At 36.3% G+C, this 17,114-nt stretch overlaps 1 protein-coding gene across 2 annotated transcripts in view; it reads left to right on the top strand.

Annotated features, from left to right (window-relative positions):
- Nucleotides 1-14,736, top strand: part of exoc2 (exocyst complex component 2) — an 83,790-nt gene extending 69,054 nt beyond the window's left edge. For both annotated transcript variants that reach the window (XM_048206477.1, XM_048206478.1), the window contains 8 exons: nucleotides 305-371; nucleotides 4,292-4,408; nucleotides 7,629-7,770; nucleotides 9,906-9,961; nucleotides 10,317-10,439; nucleotides 11,778-11,839; nucleotides 11,979-12,038; nucleotides 14,390-14,736. In XM_048206477.1, coding sequence (XP_048062434.1) covers nucleotides 305-371; nucleotides 4,292-4,408; nucleotides 7,629-7,770; nucleotides 9,906-9,961; nucleotides 10,317-10,439; nucleotides 11,778-11,839; nucleotides 11,979-12,038; nucleotides 14,390-14,483 — 721 coding nt within the window. In that variant the 3' untranslated portion in view covers nucleotides 14,484-14,736. The remainder of the gene's footprint in view (nucleotides 1-304; nucleotides 372-4,291; nucleotides 4,409-7,628; nucleotides 7,771-9,905; nucleotides 9,962-10,316; nucleotides 10,440-11,777; nucleotides 11,840-11,978; nucleotides 12,039-14,389) is intronic.
- Nucleotides 14,737-17,114: the final 2,378 nt, after the last annotated feature.

Genomic DNA, 17,114 nt, shown 5'->3' with positions numbered 1-17,114 from the left:
AACACAAATGAAGATCTTTTTGATGATAATCTGACATAATTCTGTCCCTCCATTGACTGCCTTTGCAACTTGATCTTTGACACTTCAAAAAGCTCATAAAGAATTCAGAAAACTAATCCATATGAATTAAGCGGTTTAGTCCGATTTTTTTGTGATGATTTTTATGTGTTCCGAATATGAACGAAAGTCTTATGGGTTTCGAACGTCATGAGGGTGAGTAATTAATGACAGAATTTTAATTTTGGGGTGAACTAACCTTTTAATCTTGCAATGTAAGTGGACTATCAAAGTCTTTCTCTTTCAGTTTATCTGTGGACTTGGCTTCACCTGATCTTTTTGGAAGCATCAAAGAAGACTTTAGTTCAAAACCAGTAAGGACTTTCTTCTCTTCTCCTCCTGATTTCCACCTTTCTCCATGTTCCATCTTGTCTTTCTCTCTCTTCAGAGTAATAATGCAGATTACTGCGTGCTATAAAATACATACAGATAATTTCATTATTTATATAAATTCATTAAAAATGTCTGAGCTATGGCCTAGCAGTTAGCACATCAAGCTGTTATTAAATATTTTTCTTCCCTCTTCACTTTTGTCAAAAAGGCAAAAAAACAAAACAAAAAACACAGTATGTGTAGACTGATTAGCACAGCATGTGGTCCAAACTGTGGTATTTTATTCATGGTAAAGTAAACTGCAGAGGTGGATGTCACTGTATGCGACAGGATATTTGAGTACGGAGAATAGGAAGTTAGAGGAGATAACAGCCTCCTTCACACTGCTCACACTGACATGTTCAGCTCGTCGCCTTGTTTTAAAAGATTAGTCAGAGGCATTAACTGAAATCCAAATAACACTGTGTTCATGTATAGTATCAGAACCACAGAGTGTCACAGTTTTACTGAAAGTTGCAAACCTAATAGATGAAAAGATTGAGAGAGAGAGAGAGAGAGAGAGAAACCTGGTAATGGGGCCATGTGTTTAAAATTTTCAAAACGAAACAGCACCTCATCGATTGAAGATATTCAGAGACCTCACGTAACCTTGAAGTGCTTCCTCCCTCTATTTAATGCCTCATTTTGTGCTTATTCAGTAATGCTGTATGTATGTCAGAGGTGTAAAGAGTACCTGAAAACCATACTTGAGTAAAAGTACAGATACCTTACAGTGAAAATGACTCCATTACAAGTTACAAGTCACCAATTCCAAAACAACTTGAGTAAAAGTCTTAGAGTATGTGATTTACGAGTACTTAAAGGGTTAGTTCACCCAAAAATGAAAATTGTGTCATTTTTTTTACTCAGACCTTCATATCATTCCATACCCGTAAGACCTTTGTTCATCTTCGGAACACAAATTAAGATATTTTTGATAAAATCCGATGGCTCAGTGAGGCCTCTATTGCCAGGAAAGTAATTAACACGTTCAATGCCCAGAATGCTACTAAAGACACATTTAAAACAGCCCATGTGACTACAGTGGTTCAACCTTAATGGTATGAAGTGACAAGAATACTTTTTGTGCGGCAAAAAAACTAAATAACGACTTTTTAACAATATCCAGTGATGGCCAATTTCAAAACACTGCTTCATGAATTCATCACTTCATTTTGTCACTCATATATAAAACTCTCAAAACTACATGCTGATGCATTTGCATTCACGTAAATAAGCCTTGTTGACAAATTTCGGTGAGTAAAGCCTGGGATACACTGCATGATTTTAGCAATCCTACAAGATCATTACAAATCACACTGTGCGACATGGATCTACTAAACTTGGGTACGACGTGCATGTAGACTGTACGATGATGACATCTGTTGACTCGTAGGCTACGATGCAAGTTTCTATAGAAGAATAACTTATCAGCATGTGTTAGTGGTAAACAAAAAGACCATGTTGAATCACAGTTTGGCAATTGTAGTTTTTATATGTGCTGAAAAAAAAGGAAGCAGCGAAAGAAGGGAAAAGAGCTTGAAGTAAGCAGTTTTAAGTTTGTCGTGTTGATTTCATGTCACATTTTCATTGGCTGGTCAGTAGACGTAGGTCTAAGCAGCAAACACACTGAGCGTTGATCATGCTGAATTTCTGGCACTGTCAGAAAATGATCGTATGCTATCTTTGGTCGCAAGACCAGGAAAACAGCCGTCTTTGAACCTCTCTCACTGTATGACATAGGACCACCGATTAAGAGCCATGATCACAGAAATTGCCGCGATTGTTTCACGATGACAATCTTTCGTCTGGGACAGCCAAAAATAGTGCAGTGTATCCCGGGCTTAAGGGAAAAACACACAAGATGTAGTACTTGCTGTGCCCTTTAGATGGCGATATCGCTTCTTTTGTAGCAGAAATAAACTGCTGCAGAAAAAGTTAGGTGCCATGCGAAATGTACGGTGCTTTCCAAACGGGATATATCACCCTCCGAAGGGCACTTCGGAGTGAAAACAATCATGGCCGCCATATTGAAGGGTCGTTCCAAACCGAAGTGCTCAAAACGGGCCACTTCAAAGGGTCCCTTTGGAATGAAGGATTTCGAAGGGTACAACTGATGGACACTTCGGGCCCCCATGATCCTTTGCACAGGGAAGTTGTTTGACGTTACAGAATAGGTACAGGAGGTTAGGAGTTCGATTTTACCTATAAATAGTATTTTTCTATACTACTGTAATATTTATACGAGTTACGTTTGATACATTATTATGGTCAAAATGACATTATACTTCAACAAAAATAATTTACAGCTCCCTTTATCAGTCCATTCAAATGTTTCAAATACATAGACACAATATACATTATATTTAAAGTAAAAGACCGGCAATAGCTTATAATGTTACTTCAGTAAATGAATGCGTATTAATACAAAGAGTAAACCAGGGGAAAATGAAGGCGCCTCCTTGATTGTCTCGTTAAGATGACGCTGAAGTGCGTTCCAGAAGACCCCTACACCCTTCATTCCTATGAAGCTCTCACTCCGGAGGGTAAACCCTTTGAAGGGATTAGGGCATAGGGATGAGCCCTTCCAAATGGAACGCAGGGCCAATGTGTAATTTCATTACTCATCACAATCAGTACATATACTTATTCAAAAAAATGTAGTCAAGTAAAGTGTAAAAATTGTCTTTGATACTCAGTAAAACTGCAGAGTAGCCAAAATGATACTCAAGTACAGTAACTAATTACATTTACTCAAATACGTGTGCTTGAGTAAAAGTTTAATCTGCATAAATAGTTGCAGTGACCCTATAATGTATTTGGAGTCTTCTTAATAATTAAGTCAGGATTTCACCATAGATATAAAATATTAGAGCAAAGTGGCATCTGCAAAGTGAACATCATTTTTAGTTGTTTAATTTTCCTTGCAAACCAACCACATTAACATATGACAATCAGAAAGTGTACAAATACTTTTTTTATTTTGTAAATTCTAAACTATGTATTTGTTTGTAATTTGAAATGTGGCATTTGCTTAAAAATGTTTGTTCTATATTTAAACGAAATGCCACTCTGTTTACTATTTTGTCATAAGATGCAAAAAAAAAAAAAAAAAAAATCACACTTTTTTTCCAAAATACTTTTTGGGGCCACTGTGTTTTCTTGTTATTTATTAGTTCTGAAGAACCCTTCTCCTGAGAAAACATCCTGTGTTCCGTTATGGATGTCTTTGTCACACTTTCCGTCTGCAACACAGCAAACATTAGAGCATCACGCACAGAAGTCATGTGTTGTGACAAACAGCAGCTTTCTCTTCAGTGCTGCGGCTGCTCACATGGGGTTTCCCCTAGCCTGCAGTGGAAGAGCTGCAGGTTTCCCCTCTATCTCTCTCTCTTTCTCTATTTTACTCTCTTTCTATCACAGACTGGTTCACGGTTCACCAGTTTTTAAATAAAGGCACTATATTACCAATCATATCTATAATAGCTTCACACATACTCTCAGCCTTTCTGCATTGTTTTAATTACTATCTGTATGCATTTTGTTCATATACAGACACACACAAAATCAATGTTGAAAAAGTTGTGCTGCTTAATATTTTTATGTACATTTTTTTTTTAGGATTCTTTGACTATAGAAAGTCCAAAAGAACAGCATTTGTATTTTTCGAGAAAAATACCCCAAAATCTCTCTCTCTCTCTCTCTCTCTCTCTCTCTCTATATATATATATATATATATATATATATATATATATATATATATATATATATATATATATATATATATATATATATATATATATATATGTGTGTGTTCATTGTAACTGAATCAGTTGCTCTGTGTGTGCTCTGACCCATGCAGGAGCAACGTCTCCTCATCATCCTCAGTAACTGTCAGTATCTGGAGAGACACACGTTTCTCAATCTGGCTGAGCACCTGGAGAAGAACGGCTTTACCTCTGCAGAGAAGATCATCAGGGTACAAAGACACATGCACACTTCCTTTTTCCCTTTTACTCCAGTCCACAGTTGGCATTTTCTTTTTTTAAGCCATAACAGGTGTGATTCTAACTTTGGTCGATTATGTTTTCTTTTACTGAAGTGAGAATGACTCACACAGATTGAGGAGAAGCTCAAGGGTTTTTCAGGGTAGCAGTAGAACACACTCACTCGAGGTGGCCTTTGTGCCCCTGCAGGGGAGAGCGTGAAAGCCCTCCCTAAAGGTTATGGTTGGCCTTTCCAGTAAATGCAGTTCGTAGTGAATGAGTGTGTTGAGCTTAAAGTGATTGTATAGATAAATTTAGTGTGATGAGAATAATCTGCATTTCACATTGCCGAGAGATTTATCTCTGAAGAAGAGCCTGATAACTCGCTGGAGAGCTTTATTACGAGATCATAAAGTGACTGACCTATTTCTCTTAATACAGATGAGAAATAAATATTGATTTTTGATCATGCCTCATAGAGTGATTTAGAGCTGCATCACTAATACTTTTGCTCATTAGGATAAAGGATTTGAACAAACCTCTAACTGTAAAAGGATTTCGTACTGACGACGACCGTTAGCAGAGCTTAACTTTATGCAAATATGCAGCGGCTACTAATGGGAATACAGAAACTGATCTGACTGATAAGGTTGAATATACCGCAGTTGGACCACCTACTAAAAACCATACAAAAGGGTTCTATCAGGCGCTTCACATATACAGTAGAACCTTTTAGGGGTTCCCAACATGGGATCATTTTATGGATTTAGTTTGAATTAATTTTGTTTTAATTCATATTTTATTTGGATTACATTTTATGAATTAAACTGCTTGTAAACATACTTTATCACTAGAAGTAACCCAAAAATGAAATAACCCATTAAACATGAAAGTGTTATGCAATCATTTAAGACATTTCTCCTTAAATAGGACCTTTTTTGGCATAAAGCATTCTTTATCATTGAGTGCGTTTACATGTACCCTCATAATGCGATCATAATGGGATTTTGGCAATGCTCAGATTGCACTTTATCTCATGTAAACGCAATACTTTGATCAAACGAATGCATTTAAGCACTTAAGTGTAGTAACCATAATCGCATTAAACTACGTGTTGTATGACGATTTTAATCGCAATAAACAAGCATGTAAACACCTTAATCACATTATTTCCGCTCTGACCAAAGTGCGCGTGTGCTCGGACGTTCATGGATGCCGTGTGTTCTTCACACAACTTCATTAAAGACAATATTCTAAAGTTTTCTCTTCACCAAATTGCTAAACTCTGTCAACACAATTCACTGCGCAGTCTCTGCTCCATATCTTCACCCCCCCCCCCTCCAAATTATTACCCCCCTCGTTGATTACCTGATTGCCTAATCAATACAACCAATACAAGGGGGGTGTAATAATGGGGTCGAAATTAGGCACAACACTGACATTGCGATGTTCATCACGGCGCCGAATAATATCCAGTACATCAATAAACATTTATTTTGAATTTGATGTGAGTACATTAAAGGTGCCCTAGAATTAAAAATTGAATTTATCTTGGCATAGTTAAATAACAAGAGTTCAGTACATGGAAATGACATACAGTGAGTCTCAAACACCATTGTTTCCTCCTCCTTATATAAATCTCATTTGTTTAAAAGACCTCCGACGAACAGGCGAATCTCAACATAACACCGACTGTTATGTAACAGTCGGGGTGTACACCCCCAATATTTGCATATGCCAGCTCATGTTCAAGCATTAGACAAGGGCAGGACGTCTGGATCTGTGCACAGCTGAATCATCAGACTAGGTAAGCAAGCAAGGACAACAGCGAAAAATGGCAGATGGAGCAATAATAACTGACGTGATCCATGATAACATGATATTTTTAGTGATATTTGTAAATTGTCTTTCTAAATGTTTCGTTAGCATGTTGCTAATGTACTGTTAAATGTAGTTAAAGTTACCATCGTTTCTTACTGTATTCACGGAGACAAGACTGTCGTTATTTTCATTTTTTAAACACTTGCAGTCTGCATAATTCATAAACACAACTTCATTCTTTATAATTCTCTTCAACAGTGTGTAATGTTAGCTTTAGCCACGGAGCACCATCAAACTCATTCAGAATCAAATGTAAACATCCAAATAAATACCATACTTACGCGATTAGACATGCTGCATGACGAACACTTTGTAAAGATCCATTTTGAGGGTTATATCAGCTATGTGAACTTTGTTTATGCACTGTTTAAGGCAAGCGCGAGCTCTGTGGGCAGGGAGCGTGAGCATTTAAAGGGGCTGCAGCCTAAATCGGCTCATATTTAATGATGCCCCAAAATAGGCAGTTAAAAAAATTAATAAAAAAAAAAAATCTATGGGGTATTTTGAGCTGAAACTTCACAGACACATTCAGGGGACACCTTAGACTTATATTACATCTTTTAAAAAGACGTTCTACGGCACCTTTAAAACAATGGCCGGTAAAATGCATACTGTATATCTATCTGAGTGTGGTATAACCATACTTATTAGCGAATAATCAGAGTAATGAAAATTGCATGTAAACTGAAGTGAAGAGTTCTGCGATTAAGACCTTACTCTGATTATGAGAAATAATCACATTATTGGTGCACAACTGCACATTTAAACGTAGTCATTGAGTCAAGAACCCCCCTAGGGTTCTATATATATATCACTCCATTGAACTTTTTTTTCTAAGCACACCTTAGCAACTGCTTTGCAACACACTAAAAGCACCAAATAGCAACATTCTGCCAACCATTCTAGCAACATTAGCATCACAGCAGGAGATTTGCATGAACAAGACTTTTTGTTTTTTATATAAAGGTGTAGTTATTAATGTGTAACAACATTTAGACCACTTCTCAGAGAAGATTGTCAATCATCTATCAGGACAGATGTCCATCTCTGGTGTTTTATTGAAGATCCCAGAGATTTAACCCCTTTTGTGATGGTGCTTTCCATTTTGGTTTTTTGTGGACTTCCCTAAAGTTAAACACACATCAGAATGATGGACATGCATGAGTGGTCTCTACTCATTCTGCAAGAAGTGTGATGAGCGGTGTTTGTGTTTGATGTTAATGGTTTTTTTAAGGTCACGTGCACTGCTGTGTTGCAGGATAGAATCTTGTATGATCCGTGAAAGCCATCAGTGGTTTGTGATTAAACTGAATGCATGTCCATGTTCTTCAGGTCAGCACAGAGGCGTTGAGACAGCTGGACGAATATCTGTTTGAGACATACATCGAGAAAAAATCTGATCCTATTGTCGGCTCGCTGGAGCCTGGCATCTACGCCGGATACTTTGACTGGAAGGACTGCCTGCCACCTACAGGTATCACGCATCTGAATCATGCCATGTGCATATTAATAACACTCTGTGGATGTTTCTACAAGATGTTGTCTGCTTTAGTGTTGAAAGACCATCACCATGGAGATGGTACAAAATGGCACTGGAAAGATCCACAAACACTTTTACTGGTCTTGATTCTGCAGTTTCAGTCTGCCGTCATTGCTTTTGTGTCACAGTTTCAGTCGTGGTTGTGTGTGTATATTTAGTATGATTAGGTCTGTGTGGTGCATACTTGACTATTACTTCTGTGAATCATTTGTGTACTTACAAGAACACTTCCTGCTTCTTCTGAGACATTATAAGTAGAAAAAACCAATGCAAATTGATTGTGCAAAACCAATCAACTTTCCTTTAAAAAGCAGTGCTCCTGTTTATTTACCAGTCAATTTGGAAAATCATCATCTTTAGCTCTTAAATATGCAAACCAATTTTAATACATGTTAATGTATGTAATAAATAAATTTGATGTCTTGTCATTTACAATAATGTTCAGAAGTTTGGGGCCAGTATGATTTTTTTTTTTTTTTTTTTTTTTTAAGAAATTAATACTTGGTAAGGATGCATTAATATTTTGATTACTAGATAAATAAACTCTAAATGACTAATAAATGTTGGTGTCACATGCATAGAGAACCAGGAAGTGAGTACTTTAAAGGTGCCCTAGAATTAAAAATTGAATTTATATTGGCATAGTTAAATAACAAGAGTTCAGTACATGGAAAAGACATACAGTGAGTTTCAAACTCCATTGTTTCCTCCTTCTTATATAAATCTCATTTGTTTAAAAGACCTCCGAAAAACAGGCGAATCTCAACATAACACCGACTGTTATGTAACAGTCGGGGTGTACGCCCCCAATATTTGCATATGCCAGCCCATGATTGAGGCATTACACAAGGGGAGTTAGTATTACACAAGGGCAGAACGTCTGGATGTGCACTGCTGAATAATCAGACTAGGTAAGCAAGCAAGGAAAATAGCGAAAAATGGCAGATGGAGCAATAATGACTCACATGGTCCATGATATCATGATATTTTTAGTGATATTTGTGAATTGTCTTTCTAAATGTTTCGTTAGCATGTTGCTAATGTACTGTTAAATGTGGTTAAAGTTACCATCGTTTCTTACTGTATTCACGGAGACCAGAGCCGTCGCTATTTTCATTTTTAAACACTTGCAGTCTGTATAATTCATAAACACAACTTCATTCTTTATAAATCTCTCCAATAGTGTGTAATGTTAGCCGTTAGCCACAGACCATAGCCTCAAACTCATTCAATATCAAATGTAAACACCCAAATAAATACAATACTCACATAATCCGACGCATGCATTCAGTATGCATGACGAACACTTTGTAAAGATCCATTTTGAGGGTTATATTAGCTGTGTATACTTTGTTTATGCTGTGATAGTGTCGAGAGCTCGGGAGGGGGCGGAGAGCGCAAGCATTTAAAGGGACTGCAACCTGAAATCGGCTCGTTTCTAATTATGCCCCAAAATAGGCAGTTAAATAAATTAATTTAAAAAAATCTATGGGGTATTTTGAGCTGAAACTTCACAGACACATTCAGGGGACACCTTAGACTTATATTACATCTTTTAAAAAAAAGTTCTAGGGCACCTTTAACAGTGCAAAGAAAGTAAATAAACATTAACGTTAATAATAAAAAAAAAAAGGGATATGTTAAAGATTTTGCTTGACCACAGTGAGGAGGGGGGGAAAAAAATCTGTTTTCATAAAATGATGAGAAAGGTGAAACAGAAGCCTCAGGCAGTTGCCTATCTAAGCAAGCCGTAAATGGTACTCCCTCTGTGTGAACTCATTGAATAATGTCTGCCTTTTAGCAAATTAGTTAATTAAAATTCTAATAATGGAAATGGAAAATGTAATGGAAGCCATGCCTAACACAGTTTGTTCTCTGAGCAACTTGAATGTAGGAGGAAAGACGTAACAACTAGGCAAAACCATATCATACTTGTGAAGAGAATCTGATGAGAGTTTTCTTCCACCTTCTACATTTCGGATGGTGCTTTACTGTCTGTTTAAACCTTAAATAGCAAGAACATTACTGATTTATCTACCTTTTCTCATTCCCTTTTGTTTCTGACTCAGGTGTGAGGAGCTATTTGAAGGAGGCTTTGGTCAGCATCATCTCTGTTCATGCTGAGGTGAGATGCCCTGTTAGACATCTAACACCTTGAGAATTTTCTGATCCAAAACCTAGTGAACAACTTACCTAGACAGCATTTAAAGGGTTTATAGATACACTTTCAATTCTAAAAAGTAGGCACAACATTGGACTGCCTTATAAGGTACCTGCCAAATTCTAAAGCATCATGACAGAATGCACAGTCAATTGTAAATATACACTACAGTTCAAAAGTCTGGGGTCAGTAAGATTTATTTAATTCATTAATGGCAAAGCTGAAATTTCACCTGCCTTATGTATTTTTATTCAGCACTAAAACATATTGATAAAAGTAGTTGACATTCTCAAAGATTGTTTGTTCCTTGCTTTATCAGGTTTTCACGATTTCCAAGGAGCTGGTTACTCGTGTTTTATCAAAGATCATTGAGGCTGTTGCAGAAGAAATGAGTCGTCTGATGCAGTGTGTGTCCTCCTTTAGTAAAAATGGTGCACTGCAGGTACAGCTCACACCTCACATACACTCTCAAAAAATTCCGTCATCATTTACTCGCCCTCAAGTTGTTAGAAACGTACAAATTTCTTTCTTCACAAAAGAAGATATTTTGAAGAATGAACGAATCTTCTGAGGTGGATCTTCTATTGTTTGTTTACCCCCTCAGTAACAAACAGAGTTTAGGTTTTTTTTTTCATACTATGGAAGCCATTGGGGTTCATCAATTGTTTGGTTATCGATATTCTTCAAAATATCATCTTTTGTGTTCAGTAGAAGAAAGAAATTCATACAGGTTTGGAACAACTTGAACTTTCATTTTTGGGTGAACTATCCCTTTACGGCAGTGGTCACCAACCTTTTTAAGCCCAAGATCCTTGACCTCGACCTTTTTGAAAGACAAGATCTACTTGATAGAAAAAGACAGCCCAGATTGTATTTAGTATTTTTTTTGTGGTCAATGTAGATTCTGATTTATTTATTTATTTTTACAAGCAAATTGGCCGATTCTGATACTGGTTGCAGATATTTATTATTATTATTATTATTATTATTATTATTATTATTATTATTATAAACAAAAATACATAGCCATTTAAAATTAGAGGGAACCACTGCTTTTTAATCACAATTCAAACAAAGATGCTAGGCACGTTGCATGAGCAGTTGTTTTTTATTTTAATTAGATTTAATTTCAAGATTTAAAGCAAAAACAGAACAGTCTGATTTTATCTTTGTGAAATTATAAATGCTACACACACAAAAAAAAGCATGAAACAAAAACAGCAGGCTGAATGAGACGTAAATTCACTCTCTGACAACAGTGGCGCAGCACCGCTGTAAACAATGCTGAAATGCGCTAATAATTAGCTACTTTTTTTCGGAGGTAAGAGGAAAATAAAATGCCATTGCCATCGAAATCTTCCTGAAGACTGATCTCCTTTTAGAGATGAATTCATAAGCCCTCACCCCCAATTCAATATTTATATTTTCTTCCTATATTTCGAGCATCGTGAACAGTGAGCTGTTCTGCCTGCTACAGAATTTTCTCCTCTTCGCGTCCGTCTTCAGCGTCTCTGGCCTCTTGTTAACGGCCGTTTACAGACTCAGACATAATGTGGGCTATTTACCTTTATCTGTCTGTCCCAGTAATAAATACAAAAATACAGTACAAAGACTGAAGAAATGTAATGTATTTTTGTACTCATATTTCTGTTATTTTCGCGAGCTACTGGAACAGTGATAAAGATCGACCAGTCGATCGCGATCGACGGGTTGGCGACCACTGCTTTACGGTATTGAAATCCACACCATAATTTTTTTTCATTAATATTTCTCTCTCCAGGCACGTCTAGAAATCTCTGCGTTGCTCGATGCCATTGAGCCGTACCTCACATCAGAGAGTCGGTAAGACATAAACACGTTGATTCATGTCTCAACACAAAAGCTAAACTAACTTACACTAATGAAAAAATGAGAAACAGAAAAGCAGAATTTTGTCTAAACCAAAAAGTGTGAGTGTGTGATGTTCTCTTCTTTGTCTCAGCACTAGTTTTAAACAGGCATTGGAAGCACTACCACAGCTACAGAGTGGAGCCGACAAAAAGTGAGTTTAACCTCAAATCACAATTACATTATACTTGACACTGATAAACAAATGATAACTGCTGGTCATCAGACATGATGATAATTAGCACCAAGCTCACTCATTAAATGTCATGTCACGTGTGCAAATGACCTTGTTCACTTCAGTCATCTTTTAGATTATAGGATGTCACGCAACTCATAAAGTGACCACTTTGGTGTAAATCACAATTCACTGAGCAAGTTATGATAATAAATCAGTTCGAAGTGTGAAACTGTTAGAATTAGTGGGAAAGCATGATCTTCTCCATAGTGATCAACTTGCACTTAGAGTGGGCGGTGTTAAAATATGAAATTGCAAGAATGACTTGGAGGCAACCGATTGATAATATTTTGGATCATATATATATATATATATATATATATATATATATATATATATATATATATATATATATATGTATATGTGTGTATATGTATATATATATGTGTATATATATATATGTATATATGTATATATATATATATATATATGTATATATGTATATATATATGTGTATATATATATGTATATGTATATATATATATATATATATATATATATATATATATATATATATATATATATATATATATATATATATATATAATTTGGGTTCTTCAAAGGAGGGCCACTGTCCTGCAGAGTTTTTGCTTAAACCCTGATCAAACTCACCTACCTGTGATTTTCTTGTGATCCTGAAGACCTTGATTAGCTTGCTCAGGTGTGTTTGACCAGGGTTGGAGCTAAACTCTGCAGGACATTGGCCCTCCAGGGCAAGATTTGAGGAACCCTTATTTAAACGGATAAATATTTTTACATTACTGATCAAAAGTTTGAGGTTGGTAAGATGGCGTATATTTTATCCAAAGTACATTATACTGTTTAGTTATACATCATTCTATTTTAATGTTATACTGTAAATATAAATACTGTTATTTACTCCTGTGATGTAAAACTGAATTTTCAGTATCGTTACTCCAGTCTTCAGTGACACATGATCCTTCAGAAATTATGCTGATTTCGTGCTCAAAGATAATGTCTTATTATTATCAAAGTTAAAAAAGTCGAGCTGCTTAAAGGGTTAGTTCACCCAAAAATGAAAATAATGTCATTTATTACTCACCATCATGTCGTTCGACACCTGTAAGACCTTCATTCGTCTTTGGAAAGCAAATTAAAATATTTTAGTTGAAATCCAATGGCTCAGTGAGGCCTGCATAGCCAGCAATGACATTTCCTCTCTCAAGACCCATTGTATTAAAAACATATTTAAATCAGTTCATGTGAGTAAAGTGGTTCAATATTAATATTATAAAGCGATGAGAATATTTTTGGTGTGCCAAAAAAACAAAATAACGACTTATATAGTGATGGCCGATTTCAAAACACTGCTTCAGGAAGCATTGGAGCATTATGAATCTTTTGTGTCGAATCATGATTCGGATCGCGTGTCAAACCGCCAAACAGCTGAAATCATGTGACTTTGGCGCTCCGAACCACTGATTCGACACAAAAGATTCATAACGCTCCGAAGCTTAATGAAGCAGTGTTTTGAAATCGGCCATCACTAAATAAGTCGTTATTTTGTTTTTTTGGCACACCAAAAATATTCTCGTCACTTTATAATATTAATATTGAAGCACTTTACTCACATGAACTGATTTAAATATGTTTTTGGTACATTAATGGATCTTGAGAGAGGAAGTCTCATTGCTGGCTATGCAGGCCTCACTGAGCCATCGGATTTCAACAAAAATATCTTAATTTGTGTTCCGAAGATTAACGAAGGTCTTACGGGTGTGGAACGGCATGAGGGTGAGTAATAATTAATAAATGACATTATTTTCATTTTTGGGTGAACTAACCCTTTAATATTTTTGTGAAAACCGTAATACATTTTTTCAGAATTTTTTGATGAATATAAAGCTCAAAAAGAATATTTTTGATCAATTTAATGTGTCCATGCTGAAAAATCTTACTAACTCCCAAAAGAGGAAAAACTAGCCTATTTTGTGGTGAGGCCAGTAAAAATGGTAGAAGGGTGAGTAAAAATGAGAACTACCAGCCTGACTAGGCCAGATGAAAAACAATCTGCCTCCTGTTAAAATGGACCATCATGTACTAAGATTTTACCTTAATTGAGCACATAAGTGGAAGCAGATAAGACTCCTGCACAATTTCATAGTGCCATTAAACAGAATTGATCCTTGCACAATAATGCTTTTTGGAGCATAGATGTATTTTGTGATGATTTTGTTTATTGAGGGTGCATATGACTTGTTTAATAGCTCTTTTCTAATCTCTCACTTTCTGTTTCTCTCTATTCTCAGACTTTTGGAGGAGCTACTGAATAAGTTTAAGAGCAGTATGAAGCTACAGCTTAACTGCTTCAAGCCCGCCTCTTTTCAGCCTGTAAAGCGATAAACCTTTACAAAACCCCAACATTTCAACAACGCCTCTGCAATGTAACACTAAGACCATTTCAGTTTTAAAAAACCATTAAAGCCAATCTAATGCCATTAATATAGTCTTTTCTATCTGCTGAACAATGCTTGTGTTTGTGATGTCTGTTAAAAATGAATAGACAGATTAATATGAGTTGTACTGCCTCTTTGTCCACCTTATTAACCACAGTGCAGTTAAAAACCAAAATAAATCTACGTGCGCTTACACAGAAGTGGGTTTTTTGCTAACGTTATTGTTCACAGTTGTTAGAGTAGGAGCAGGATTGTGTTTTTGTGTGTGTGTGAGAGGTAGAAATAGCAAGAGTTTTGCTCTTTGTAGTTGAAACTATTGAGTTCTGAAATGACTTATTGTCCTCGTTTCATCTAAAGAGTCGTTTTGTGTTGAAGTCTATTATGACCACACTATCACCGATGCATGCACACACCCTGTCTAGTGTTAGACAGAAAGACACACACCCTGCCCCTCCTCAGCAGTGTTAGGTTATTTTTACCTGTTTTGGGAGGAAATGTTCAGTACTGGGAGATGTCCTTTACTGTAAACTGTTAAGATTTGCTGTGTAACCCAGCATTGGCATGTGGTTTAAGAGGTTAAGATATAACTGACTAGAACTCAAGCTTGGCACTGAGTTAAAAGGGCACCTATTATGCTTTTTTTTTCTCCCCTTTAGTGTGTAGTGTAGCTGTTTGTGCATTATACAATCTATAAAGTTACAAAGTCCAGGTCAAAGGGAGTTCATTACTCCAAAAAAAACAAACAAAACAAAACAAAACAAAAAAACACCTGCCTGAAACACCTTGTTTGTAGTCTTTTCATTATTTCTGTGGCCAAAAGTGATGTCCGGTGGGGATATTTGTACAGTATTTGCTTTTAACCAGTCATTTCCTGCCAGTATTGAGAACTGAACCCACATCCTTCGGGTTACCAGTCTGACATTCTTTTAATGACACTTCAGGTTCAATTAAACAATCAAATTATGAGGAGGAATATATTGGGAAGAAGAATACACTAAACTTGGTTAAGGTATTAAAATCTCAACATTTATATGACCACAAAGGCAAACTCCAGCATATAATTAAATATGAGTTTTATTGTATTATGCAAAAAAGGCATAGAAAAACAAAAAGCTCACAGGAAATAAGCATTCGTTAAATACAATGTAATCAGTTATTAATATTTTGTTGGTTCTCCCTTTTTTGATTAGAGCAGCCATTTTCCTGGGCATTGACTCACTCAACTTTGCTCATGTGTCATGCTTAACTTCTTTCCAATCCGCCTTAAAGGGATAGTTCACCCAAAAATGTAAATTCTGTTATCATTTACTCAACCTACAGGTTTGGAACAACTTGAGGGTTTCCTTTCTTCTGCTGAACACAAAAGAAGATATTTTGAAGAATATGGGTAACCAAACAGTTGAAGGAACCCACTGACTTCCATAGTATGGAGGAAAAAATGATACAGTGCTCATCAACTGTTTGGTTACTGACATTCTTCAAAATATCTTCTTTTGTGGCCTGAATGACCACAATTCGGGTTAATAATTCCCCAAATGTTTTCAATGGCTTTAAGGTCAGGGGACTGAGGAGGTCACTTGAAGACTTAAAAATGCTGAGCATGAACACTCTCATTGCTTGCAACTTTTGGTTCATTTTCAAACTTTGTAGATATTTCCAACACCTGCTGACATGTATCCCCAATGCCATTATGTTTCCCCTGCCATGCTTAATGGTGCCACACATGCATTTGGTATTAAAACATTCCATTCGTCCTACTAACATATATATATATACAAAACACGTTGCTCAGAATTATTGGCACCCCTAGAATTTTTTGAGTAAAATATCTCTCAAGTATATTCCCATTCATTTTTACATTTTTTTAGCACACCAGGGTGACTAGGAAAATGAAATTTTCATGACTTCTTGTTCCTCAGGAGTATAAATATGAGGTAACGAAATTCACTTAATCATCCATCACAAGGAGTAAAACCAAAGAATATAGTTCTGATGTGCAGCAAAAGATTGTTGAGCTTCACAAAACAGAAAGTGGCTGTAAGAAAATAGCTAAAGCATTGAAAATCCCCATTTCCACTATCAGGGTAATAATTAAGAAGTTGCAATCAACTAAAGATCTGCCTGGAAGAGGACATGTGTCTAAATCATCTTAATGCACACTGAGGAGGAAAATTTGAGTGGACAAAGCCTCTCCAAGGATCACAGCTGGAGAATTGCAAAGATTATTTCATTATTTGAGAGATTTTCAAACAGCACCTACATCACCACAAGCTGTTCGGGAGGGTTTTAAAAAAAATCCTCCTCACTCATCCATAAACAATCTCCAGCATATTCAGTTGTCAGACACAACTGGAACTTCAAACACAATTGGCTTCTATGGTCAGATGAAATTGTTTTTTGGCAGCAAACCCACCAGATGGGTTTGGTGCACACAGGGATAAAAAGTACCCCATCCCCATGCCCACGGTTAAATATACTGCTGGATCTTTAATGTTGTGGGCCTATTTTTCTGTTAGAGGTCCTGGACATCTTGTTCAGATACATGGGATCATGGATTTTATCAAATACCAACAGATAA

The sequence above is a fragment of the Megalobrama amblycephala genome, linkage group LG11 (genome assembly GCF_018812025.1).
Source record: "Megalobrama amblycephala isolate DHTTF-2021 linkage group LG11, ASM1881202v1, whole genome shotgun sequence".
Classification (NCBI taxonomy): domain Eukaryota; kingdom Metazoa; phylum Chordata; class Actinopteri; order Cypriniformes; family Xenocyprididae; genus Megalobrama; species Megalobrama amblycephala.
The sequence above is the reverse complement of the archived record's forward strand: the minus strand, read 5'-3'. Positions and strand labels throughout refer to the sequence as shown.